Source organism: Chamaea fasciata, unplaced genomic scaffold (genome assembly GCF_029207755.1).
Source record: "Chamaea fasciata isolate MVZ Bird 193981 ecotype frontalis unplaced genomic scaffold, bChaFas1.0.hap1 SCAF_8, whole genome shotgun sequence".
Taxonomy (NCBI): domain Eukaryota; kingdom Metazoa; phylum Chordata; class Aves; order Passeriformes; family Sylviidae; genus Chamaea; species Chamaea fasciata.
In genome coordinates, this window is record NW_027094093.1 from 23,582,478 (window position 1) to 23,594,817 (window position 12,340).

Consider the following 12,340-nt stretch of genomic DNA (forward strand, 5'->3'; position numbering starts at 1 on the left):
GCAGCCTGCTGATTTCTGAGCATGTTATGGGAGCTTGTTGCTACCCAGTCTCCATCAGAACAAGGTGGCCGAGGTTGGCTGCACAGCGGTTCTGTGGTGGCCTTGGTGTTCTTGGTGGTGTTCAGCACTGCTGAAAACTACAGTTCTTACCTGATTAGTGTCCTTCATTCAGAGCCATCCTGGCTCGCGTTGGCTCCTTTATTAACCTATTTCTTTTCTACTTGTAGGTTGATGCGCCTTGTAGAATAGAACGAGCAAGAGACCCCCTGCTTTGTGATTATGTTTTCTCCTGTGATGTATCTGAAGGTGTTGTCCCTGCCAAAGGGAAGCTGGTCTTGTGCATACGGTTTCAGCCTCAAATAGTAGGAGAGCACAGTACTGACTATTTCACTATCACATCTGCTGGATGCCACTTAGAGACTGTTCTGAAAGTGGCTGGCTCATGTAAAGGTACCAAAGCCTTTTCCATTTCTTCCTGTCAGCTTCTTACCACTGGAGGGAAAAGGTTAGTGCTTGGGGAAGGACTAGAAACTATCATAGCTTGCAGTCACAGACTAAACTCCTGCTGGGATCTTGGCTGTCCCTGGTGTACTGTTTGGTATTTAAACTTTCCTGACTGTTTTAAGTGAATGTCCAACCGTTTGCTAGGACTAGTGGGTTAGTGGGTTTGCTGAAGAGTTGAATCTTTTTGGGAATACCAGTTAAGTGCAGCAGTGTCTTGTGACATGTTGGAAGAAACAGTTATGACAAGTCCAGGATCTTGCATGTTGTGCTAGGTCCTTCCGTGTCCCTGCACCAGTATTCTGTGGACTTTGACTGGATCAATCTTGGCAAAAGTTCGACGCAGACACTGAAAATGAGCAACATGTCAGATGTCCCGGCCTATTATCAGTTTGATATTGATTGCAAAGGGAGCGTCTTCTCCTTGGATCGCCCCTGTGGGGTCTTGGAGGGCACAACAACACTAATGCTGAAGGTGATCTTTCGACCTACTCACACGATGAATTATCACCGCAGAGTCGTGTGCCTTGTCCACCACCAGGTATGGGAGGCAAAGGGTAGTTTCATTGCTGTGATACTTTAGAGGCATCTTCCAGTGTAATCCAACAGGACTGGCTTGTCTCACTTAGTAGTCCCAGCAAATCTCTTCCCACTGCATTTTCATTGATACCTATCATAGAATTGTTAAGATTGGAAAAGACCTCTAAGACCATTGAGTCCAACCATTAAACCAGTACTGCCAAGTCCACCCCTAACCATGTCTCCAAAGTGCCACATCTACATGTCTTTTAAATATCTCCAGGGATGATGATTTGACTGCATTCCTGGGCAGCCTAGGGTGACAACCATTTTGTTGAAGAAAATTTTCCCATTATCCAATCTAACCACTGCCCAAACACAACTTGAGGTCATTTTCTCTTGTCCTTTCACTTCTTACCTGGGAGAAGAGACCAGCCCCCACATGTCTATACACTCCTTTCAGGTAGTTGTAGAGAACAATAAAATTCCCCCTGAGCCTTTGTTTTTTCCAGGATAAACACCCCCAACTCCCTCTACCACCCCTCATAAGACTTGTGCTCCAGACCCCTCACCAACTTCATTGCCCTTGTCTGGACATGCTCCAGCCCCTCAATATTTTTCTTGTACTGAGGTGCCCAAAACTGAAGATAGTAGTCAAGGCACGGTCTCACCAGTGTTGAGTACAGGGGGACAATCACTGCCCTGGTCCTGCTGGCTGTATTATTTTTGATACAAGCCAGGATGCTATTGACCTTTTTGGCCACCCAGGCACATGCTGGCTCATGTGCAGCTATTGTCAGCCATCACTCACAGGTGCTTTTCTGGTGAGCTGCTTTCCAAACACTCTGCCCCAAGCTTATAATGCTGTCTGGGATTATTGTGACCCAAGTGCAGGACCTGGGCTCTTGTTGAGCAGAATCCCCATGGTGCAGGTTCCTATCAGTAATATGATGTGGATGGTCAGTAATGCCTGTGGATAGGGTGAGGTGCATCCTCTGTGGCTCTTGTCCATTTAGGTCTCTCTCCTTACTTTAGCTGCATAGCTGTGCACTGAGTGCCTTCGATTTTCACTCCAGTTTCAAGAAAGTTCTTGTCTCACATTGAGACACAAAGTAAGTGGCAGCCTAAAACTGCAGATGCTAAGCCTTTTCCAGGCATGGTTTTGGAAGTGAAATACTGGTATGGTGTAGCTCTCCAAGCAATCACAGGACAGTTTATTTCTTATTATCCTGTTTTGTGTTTTCCCAGGAACCCATGTATGTGGACTTTTTTGGTACCTGCCATTCAGACACAGCTAAGCCAACTACCCTTCAGGAAAGACACCTCTCCTGGTACCGAACCAACATGGTGAGGGGACTGACTTTCTACCCCCCTGATATCCTGAGTGTGATGCTGAAGGATGGGAAGTTGCAGATCGATGAAAAGGGAGCCCTCATGCTTCCCCCTGAGGTATGAGCTGCCCTCCCTGGAATCTAAGACACTTCCAGCTGTTCTCTATATATGCTGGGTGTCTCTTGTACAGAAGACAGATCTAGAAGGGCTTGCAGGTGCCAGATTTATTTCTTTAGTATTTCTGCTGTTGATGTTCCCAGCACACACCAAAACTATCTTTCTCAGCTGGCTTTTACCCTAGCTCAGCCACAGAGCTTCTTTCTGGCTTTGACTCAATCATAGGGTCATCTTTTGCTTCATCTTTCATTTCAGATTAAGGCTTATGAACAGAAGCCTCCTTGAAGCCTAGACTTTGAGCTGTCCTAGGAGCTCTTACTGAAGTGCCTCTCACATGCCCTCTTGTTTATGGAGGCAGTCAGTGCCTGGTGTCTCCCACAGGCACACTTTCCCTGCTCACACTGATATTTCTATCCCGTAGATTTCTGAGGACCAGCCACCCAAGGAATACTTTGAACCCAATGCCATGACTGAATATTTCTATGATGGTGTAAGCAGTGACTTGGCCTTGTTTCCTGCTCATGTTAGTGTCAGCCCCAGGGAGTATGATTTTGGATGGTGTGAGCCACCAGTCAAGGCAGAACCTCTTTCTCTCTGTGTGACCAACCACACTAAAGGAAGTATCATTGTTGTCTGGACTCCATGCCACGGTAGTGCCTTTCATGTGGACCCCGAAATCTGTGACATACCACCACTGAAGTCTTCAACCTTCTATGTCTTTTGCAAGCCCACTCAGGTCAACAGTCTTTATGCAGCGGAGCTGGAAGGTTTTGCTGTTTACAAGGTTAGTAGGAATTACTAAGACCAAACATGACCTAGGAAGCAACTGTTTGCAGAATAAAGTATTTTAGGGCAGTTAAAATTCAGTTTAAACCCTTAATTTTGAATTTGACAAACTAGCACCTCTATTAACTCTTCTGGCCATTGCTTTGATACACTGTTGGATTAAAGTTTTTCTTTCACCTGTGTCCTGCCAGAGAAATGACAGAAACAAATCACAGCTCATGCACTTGCACACTTGCTCTTACCCCTAGGGAAGATGAAGCATAGTACACCTCACTGAAAGAGGAATTACTATGAATTATTGCACTGTTAGTGTAGATGTGAGCCTGCACAAGAATGGTTGTTGTGGCCTGGGTGATGGGCAATAACTTGGCCTTTGTGTCTGGACCTCCACAAGTAAAGCTGCTGGGGGCACTGTCACTCTTCTCCCAAGTGACATAGGATTCACGTTATGTGAGTCTGCAGTTACAGGAGATTTAGCACCCAGAAACGTCCCGGTAAGTGAAACTTAGCATTTGCAAGCCTCTCTTTCTTTGTTTCTCATCTGGCATTGGTCAGTCCTTCTTCCCTGAAAATGTCAATTCCTTAGCCCCAGAGATGTCACTGAACAAACAGCTGCTTGAGATAGTGTGTGCACTTGGTCTCTTCCAACTCAGATTAATCTGTGATTCTGTGAAGGCACTTTACCACACTTCCTCCCTGTATACACTGTACTGTCCCTTGTCTGTCTGCAGGTGATGAGACACTACACCAACATTGAGAATGATGCCACCATCTGTCCATCGTGGTGCCTGACTGTGAGACTGAGAGCACACACGTACGAGGCAGAATGCGTGCACTTCCTTCCACAGTACATCCTGGATGTCCCCAAAGTGTGTAACTGATTGACCTTTGGATCTTTGCAGAGACACTTAGTGTTTGCCTCTGAATTCCTTGCTTTGTCTTCCATTGCTCTGAGATGTGTCTTTTGTGGTTTCTGATGGTTTGGAGGCTCCTGCTGTGGTACAAAAGTATTATGCTGTTTCTCCTGCATTAGCTTCCCAGCCTCCACCAAGTCAGCTGCACTGACCATCTCATTCACTCTGAGAGAAAAGCTGTTGGGATCACCTTCCTTTCTGTTTAGGTGAACATAGGCACTAACAAAGGTGTTCAGTCCCCTCACAGGAGCCTCAAAAACTCTGCATGCACTTGGGAAAACAGAATCCTCACTTACAAAAGAGAAGTGGTTGTAAGACAGAGGGGAAGGTTCTCTCTCTCTTCTTGCTGTTCCTGTAGCACAGTAAGGTATTTTTCCTGTGAGGAAAAGTGAGATCTGATCCTAAGAAGTAAGAATAGTCTTGAGAACCTCTTATAAAATCTCCTCAGCTAATCTAGGACATGCAGCCTTTATTTGATATGCATAAGTGAAGCAAATTCTAGCCTGCTGGAATTCTTCATCCAGGATGTCACTATCCGTGCAGAAACTGCAGGCACCATCAAGAAGCTTGCTTACTGGATGGGCGTAAAGCATGGCATGGTGGAAAATAGCTTCACCAGTCCCATGAGCCCATGAGGGCCACTGTGGGAAGGGAAAAGACCATAATTTGTGTACCCATGGGTGGTTTTATTTCTTTTCTTGAAAAGAAGCAGTTAGAAAGTTCTCCATAGACTCAGCTAATTAGAACCTGGAATTGAATATAGTGAAAACTTTTCTTTAAGCTGGTTTTTAAACCTAGTGAAAACAACCCTTCTTGCCTGTCTCCACCAGACTTTTCCTCCTGTGGTTCCTGACACTGACACCTACTGCAGCATGCTGTTGTCCAACACGAGCACCTCTTTAATAACCTTCATTGTGAACCAAACTGCCTGTCCCTCTGTTTTGGTCAAGCCCAGCTCAGGATACATCATTCCAGGAGGCCACCAGATTTTCTTTCTCTCCACTCACCCAGTTAACACAGTTTTGCAGAAGCATGTCCTGCCTCTGGAGCTGAACTCTTATCCTGCATACACCAAGGTAAGGAGAGGGAAGTGGAAGATGGTGAGCAAAGTTTTGTTCCCTTGTAGTCTTCAAAGTGACTTGCACTGTGATGCCTATTACGTCTCCCAATGGATAGTTTGGATTTTTTTCTTTGGAAGTAGGAATGAAAGAATATTTTCAACATTTAATATGGAGTCAACATTGCAGAAAGAAGGCCTTTGTGGTGCCAAACATCCTGTACGCCTTGTTCCTTGCATTTCCATCTCTTGGAATACTGTATTATGCTAAGGGCCCGACTTGACAGGACAGCCTAAAGTGCTTCCCTCTCCTTATTAAGATCCAGTTTGTTCTTGCTTCTCTTTTGGAAAGAGCAACATCTTTGCTACGTTTCTCCAGAGGTAGCGGAGACTTCTAGCTAATGTCTGCTACTTTTTCTCTTAATTTCACAGGAGATTGTTCTCCAGAGTTGTGGGCAGTCCCTTCTTTTGCTCTTAGAAGGTGATGGAAATCTCTACTTCAAGCCTCTCCAGATAGGGACCTCCTCTACACGAATGTACACCATTAAAAACTGCACAAGGCTACCCATGGTTTTCACATGGAAGATCCATCAGTCTGACAGTAAGATCCTGTCTGTCAGCCCCACTGCAGGGATCCTCCAGCCCTATGAAGCCATGGTAAGTTCAAGTTCTACCAAAGTTATAGTTTGCTCTCTACAATACAACCTCAGCCTGTCTGAATATCTAGATGTTCATTCCCAGAGTGAATCTTTGACACAGATGGAGGTGGTGTGTCAGTAGAGAACTAGGTTAGCTATAATGGAGAAAGGGACTGTGCATTAAATGTAATCCTTGAGGTATTTGGGTTTAGCTCTGGACAGGAGTTCCTGTGAGCACTCTTCCCTCTTGTGATTGCAGGCTCAGGCATGGACTTTTACTCCTGACAAGGAAATCAAGTATCTGATGCAAGCTATGGTGTGTGTGAAGTGGAAAAGCCCAGACCCTGTGTCTCCCAAAGATGTCCATTATGTCTTACGGGTCACTGGAGAAGGAGCCCTGGGCAAGATCAGGGTAAGGCACAGGGGTCCACTGAGTAGTAGAAGGGGGGACTAGGGTGGAATGGGGGTCTTAGACTTTGCCTTTTTGCACAAACTGTACTGGAGGCAGCCAATACGGATTTACAGCAAAATTCCCAGACACTATTTTCAGTGTAAGTGACAGTATTCATTCTAGTGGCCTAATGGCAACATGTTGTAAAAGTCCTGCTGGTTCAAATCTGACCTTAACAAATCCTTTCGGATTGCTCTGTTTCAGAATAAACAAAGCAAGCCATTTGGCTCCTTGGGAATCATGGTTCCCTCTTTCTGTCTGCTCTCCTCCATTTGTTTTGCCATTACTCTGATTTCTAAGTGTAGTGGACCTTTTGAAGTGGTGTAGCCAGTACACCTCCACCTGGGTTTCCTCCTGTTATCTGCAGGTCTGTGCAGACACTTTCATTTTTGGTCAGATTTCTTAATGAACCAGAGGTAAATAAAAAAATTCTTTGTAAGTCATTGCCCCATGTCAATCATTTTGATTGATGGGTGTTAATGTCTTCGAGGTACTTAGTAATTTTAAATGTATGTGAGTGCACAACTAGCCAAAAGAGAGGGGGACTCTTTAAGCAGTCATGAAAGGGCCAGCAAATATCAGCCTTGGCCTAAGTGCAGCTGGACAACTAGTGGTGTCAAAGCCCTGAATATGCTACATCCTACCCAGCAAGCAGCCTAAAAACCAGTAGGAGAAAGCATTTGGAGGAGGGACTGAGTCCCTTGCAGACCTGTTCCACATTTTATCATGCTCCAACTACCTGAAAGGAGTTTGTAGCAAAGTGAGTGTTGGTCTCTTCTCCTGAGTAATAAGCAATAAGGCAAGAGTAAATGACTTAAAATTGCACCAGGGGAGGTTTAGGTTGGATACTTGGAAAAATTTCTTCAGGAAAGGGATTGTCACTCATTGGAATGGGCTGCCCAATGAAGTGGTTGAGTCATCCTTCCTGGAAGTACTTAAAAAACATGTAGTTATGGTACTCAGGGACATGGTTTAGTGGTGGACTTGGCAGTGTGAGGTCAATGGTTGAACTCAATGATCTTAGAGATCTTTTCTAACCTTAACAGTTCTGTCTCCCAGGGCATGCCAGGTCCTACACAAAGCAGGCAGTTCTTTGCACTGCACTGCACATGCCAAGGGATCAGCATGTGGTGAGATAAGTGGTGGCTACAATCAACCACAATGCTTGACATGTTAAAGTGACCTCAGCATGGCGGGTTTATATTCCAGGCACAAAAGGAACATCTGAACCTTGGAAATGTTCTAGTTGGTGATCAAAAAAGCTGCAGCATTGTACTGCTAAATGATGGGATCTGTACTCTGAATTACATCCTCAGTGTGGAACAACTCATCACAGGGTCCCGTAACCGTGAGGAGGTCTGCAGCGATCCACTGGGTACTGTAAAGGAATTAGCATGGGACAGGACCTTAGTTTTCCCCTCTTTTCTCCAAAATCAATCTAGAATTAACTTGGAGGTTGGACTGCTTGCTGGCTGGCTTGCACTGATTCTCTCATACCTTAAGTTAAGTCTGTTCCTTTGCATAGGAGGTCACTTTTCTATCTCACTGGAAAAAGAATAATCCAGAGTCTGACAATTGAAGTTAGACCAATCTGGACCTTGAAATAAGATAAAACTTCCCACCAGAGAAGGAAGTTAAATAAAGGACCTTACCAGAAGAAATGTTGGAGCTCAGCTCTTAGATGCCTTTCTAGGGGACCTTCCTCTGGTTGGGAGGTTCCCTGTTCTTTGCTGGCCAGAGACAATCCGGCTACTCCCAATGAGCTGCCTACAGCTGTAGTCTGGGAATCTCAAATTCAGCACCTGAAGGAAATCCTAACAATTAGGCAAGGGGTGGCAGTAGCTAGAGTGCGGGAAGACTTAGTGATCTGTGTACCACAACATGTGTGGTGTAAGAAACAGTAATGCCAAGATCTCATACCACCTCTTGTATCCTACAGCTCTAGAGCTGGAACACTCCAAAGGAACAATCCCTGCAAGATCAAAAGCTTTTGTTCAAATAAAAGCAAGGCCAGCCCGTCGGCTGCATTACACCTGGTCAATCAAATATGCTATTTGCACATCCAGAGGTGAGATGGTTGTTTAGAGATGTTCAGAGATGGGGGGCAGGGTTTGTAAATGAAGAGGCTAGCAAGACAAGGAGTTTTCAGCTTGGAAGGTGAAAAATGTGATGTCACATGAATGATAGTGAGAAGACAAGATATAAATAACTGTTTATGATTTTTCAGTGTGAAAACAAGGGGCACTTCATAAAATGGTTAGGCTGTTGGCTTAAATAAAAAAGGTTTTTTTCACATAGTGCAAAACGAAATTGTGTAAATACACTGTTGAAAAGGATCCATTCATAGTCTTTTGGTGATGTCTGAATGCAGAAGTCAAGGTACAATTAGAGGTCACTGGTTTAGGGGTTTTGAGAAGCTGTCAAAGAAAAGACTATGTACAAGGCCTGTTCTTTCTTTGTTTTTGGTACGCCTCTTTCCCTTTTGCTGCACTCAAAATGATCCCTTAGTGGTGCATGACTACTTTTTGGTGTTTCTTTCTCTCCCAAGCTGCAGATCTTGCAAGCACAAAAAAGAAGCAGCAGCTCCTCTGCTGCATTGTAGCAACAGGCGTCTACCCAACTTTGCGCATCACAGATGCTTGTATAACGGGGATTGCCAGCAGTATCAGCAAGTTGCACCTCTGGAAGCTCTTCTCCTTGGACACACTGAATGAATTCTTGGAGCAAGACCCAACTCCTGGCGAGCTCACCTACAGTGTTCCCACAAGGCACAGGTGAGATGAGGAAATGGCTCAGAGGATCTTTGGGTCCCTTGCATGAGCCAGACAGAGATGCTGTGGCTTATTGGCATATGTTGTAGCTCCCTGCTGTTATTCCATCCTAACTGCTGCAGGCGGTCGCTCACCTCCACTTTTCTGTTTGAGCTCCCTTGAAAGGAGCCACAGAAACAGAATGATTTAATGGCAATAGACCTCCAAAAGTCTCTGGTGTATCCCCTTGCTCAAAGCAGGAACATATAGATCAGGTTGCCCAGGGCCTTATTCAGTTCAATGCTGAATATCTCTGAGGATGGAGAAACCACAGCTTGTCTGAGCTCCTGTTTAACCATTTCCATGGTAAAAACCTTTTTCTTAGTATCTCATCAGAATATCTTGTATTGCAACTTGTACAGTTGCCATTCCTGAGCCCTTGCTTAATAAGGCTGAACAAATCCAGGTCTCTCTGTCAATTCTTGTAATCATAGAATGGTTTGGATTGGAAGGGACCTTAAAGATTATCTAGTTTCAATCCTTCTGCTGTGGGCAGGGGTGCCTTCCACTAGACTGAGTTTCTCAGAGCCCCATCCAGCCTGGCCAATGTGCTCCAGCTCTCAGCCATTTTAGTGGCCCTTCACTGGGCCTGCTCCAGTATACCAGTGACTCCCTTATACTGGGGAGCTAAAGAGAGACTTCAGGCTAAGCAGGACTCTATTATGTCACTCACTCTCATTAGACGTACATAAAAGATTTTTAAAAGAAAATCAGAAGGTCTGCCTTATGCCCAGCATCATTTCCCTCAAAAGGGCCAAGAACATAAGGTCAGACAAGAATTATAAGGAAGACAGTCAGTGTAGAATGACCTTTCCCTTGTCATGCCCTGAGGACCCTTCTTCCTTTTTCACTTTAATATCTTCTTTCTCTCCTGCGACCAGCACATGCTTGATCCCTCCAGTGTATACCTCTCTCCTTTTGGATTTTGACTTTGGGTCTGCCCCGGTAGGCTCAGAGCCTACCATTGTGACACTTCTGCTGGAGAACAAGGGTGTGGTACCTGTGGACTGGTAAGCAGTGCTCACTGGAGCTCAGTCTTCTTTTTGAGGGTCTGGAAGTGCACAAAGGGCTGTGAGAAATTTGCAGATTAATAGGGTGGGTTTTGTAGGCACAGCAGCAGCTGAGGTCTCTTGGTGAGTCTGGGTGGTGAAGCAATCAGGGAGCTGCAGAACAGAACTGATGAAATGTGATGTGGCCACCAGCTGAGCTAAGCCCATTTGGATTGAATATACTGACCATAGCCCTGGGGAAGCTGCATATCCTTGTTGATGACCAGCTGATTGGTTCCCTAGGGCCTTCTTGTTTCCTTCTGATCAGAAGATGGATGTGGAGCACTGGGCAGAAGATGCTGACTTTACCCCCCAGGAGCTTCACCAGATGAGAATTCAGGATAACCAGCTCTTCAGTGTTTCCCCAAAGTCAGGAACACTTCTTCCAAGGCAGGAGAAATCTGTCCAGCTCTCACACAGGTGATGACAAGTATCTGTTCTTCAGAGCTTCAGGCTGTGTGCTAGAACAACACATGCCATCAAGTCCCCTGAGTTTCCATGCCAGGTTTTCCTTCCTTATCACATGTTCCTCAGCAGAGGCTGGGCAAGTAAAAAGTTCCTGAGCATGTCCAGTTTCTGGACCCCACCGAGCTTGTCTTCCTCAGGAGAATGTTTTAATGTCCTTTAACACTGCAGAGCAAAAGGCATTTAGTGGGACATGGTGGGGACACTAGTCTGCCTTGACCTGAGAGCTGAGGAGATGAACATGCTGCACTTCCCGTGCTTTTGATTATGTAGCAATATTCTTATCTTTGTCACCAGCTAGAGCTACTATCCCTTCTGTGCCTGTAGAAGGTATGAAGAAAGCTGAACGCTTCCCGTTTCAAAGCAGACCATGTCTGAGAAGTACTGGCATTCTGTTGGCCTAGAAACTTGCATCCCTAAATAGGTGTATGACTAAAATCAACATTGAATCACTCATTCCACCCAAACACAACTGGGTCCCGCCCCCCCCCCCCCTCCCCCCCGGGGCCCTTACGCAACAGTGACTCTTTAGCTGGGAAGTGAATTGTCTCTAATGTTCTGTGTGGCTCTATCATCCTGGGCACAACGTTGATTTCTACTGTTTTCCTCTCTCTCCTCTTTCACTGCTAGACATGATTTCATTGGCACTGATCGCCTCCCTGTCCTGCTGAAGATTTCCCATGGCCATGAGATTCTGGTAAGATAGCAGGTGTCCCTTCCATTTGCAGAATAACAGCAGGTAGGAACTGAATTAAGAGGTGTTTTCCCCAGAAGCTGTACAGTGTCGAGGGAGCTATGGCCTTCCCCTGGAATTTGCACTAACCAGGCAGTAACAGAGGGCCAAGCAGAGACATAAAAACGATGTTCTGACAAACTTGTGGTTCCAGCACAGAGTGATGTGGGCAGTGCATTGACAGAATGGCCCTTGGATGTTGCATCTGCTGGGTTCTTCAGCAAAAGGACTATTATTTATTTATTATTAACTTTTATATTTCATTAATGTTGTTGGTGCAGAATTGCTTCTTCATTCAAGACAGCTCCAAGTCCAAAACAGCCTTCCCAGATTTTACAGTCCCTGCATGTTTTCCACACTCTGGTGTAACTCACAGTCACGATTCCTGTGCATGTTTCCCCTTATTTCATCTGCCTCACCGTGAGTTGTTCCATGCAGTATCTGGAATTCAGATCTGCAGCCTATCCTGCTTCTCTCCTGTGCAGCTTTCCTGCATCTCTCCATGTCATCTACCCTCCATACTTTTTGACCCCTCCTGGAATGAGTTTTTCTCCAAATATACCACCTGTTGTTATGGTAGTTTGGGAATGTACAGGGTGGAAGAACACCTTCCAGCTCCGGGGTTACAGGGTCAACTCCTTCCCCAAGCCCACAAGATACTCCCTGGGTTCCTGGTTGGCTGCAGCCTTTGTCCACCCACTTATTTCTTCTACCAATGATAGAGGAGATTCTTACTCATTCTTCCTCCTTCTCTGCTTTCTAAAGCACCCCAGAGCTGATCTGTGGTGTGTTTTCCCTGAGCGTCTCCTCAGACTTGGAACTAATTTTTCTCTCTCCCCCTCTCTCAAACTGTCAGTTAGAGTCAAAGTCACCTTGTGCTCTGCCAGGCACCACTCATGCCCGGGTGAGCCTTCCTGTCTGTCTCTGAAGTTTCCTATCAGACCATTGTGTTCACACATCTCTTTTAT

At 45.5% G+C, this 12,340-nt stretch overlaps 1 protein-coding gene across 4 annotated transcripts in view; it reads left to right on the top strand.

Moving 5' to 3' along the window:
- The window catches only part of CFAP65 (cilia and flagella associated protein 65), a 31,707-nt gene that overhangs the window by 5,979 nt on the left and 13,388 nt on the right, over nt 1-12,340 (top strand). For 3 of the 4 annotated variants that reach the window (XM_066190143.1, XM_066190138.1, XM_066190139.1), the window contains 14 exons: nt 228-450; nt 777-1,042; nt 2,269-2,469; nt 2,891-3,253; nt 3,987-4,124; nt 5,000-5,245; nt 5,659-5,883; nt 6,124-6,276; nt 7,525-7,690; nt 8,255-8,383; nt 8,864-9,089; nt 10,007-10,135; nt 10,418-10,594; nt 11,270-11,336. In XM_066190143.1, coding sequence (XP_066046240.1) covers nt 228-450; nt 777-1,042; nt 2,269-2,469; nt 2,891-3,253; nt 3,987-4,124; nt 5,000-5,245; nt 5,659-5,883; nt 6,124-6,276; nt 7,525-7,690; nt 8,255-8,383; nt 8,864-9,089; nt 10,007-10,135; nt 10,418-10,594; nt 11,270-11,336 — 2,709 coding nt within the window. The remainder of the gene's footprint in view (nt 1-227; nt 451-776; nt 1,043-2,268; nt 2,470-2,890; nt 3,254-3,986; nt 4,125-4,999; nt 5,246-5,658; nt 5,884-6,123; nt 6,277-7,524; nt 7,691-8,254; nt 8,384-8,863; nt 9,090-10,006; nt 10,136-10,417; nt 10,595-11,269; nt 11,337-12,340) is intronic. The other variant, XM_066190140.1, reaches the window with a different exon arrangement.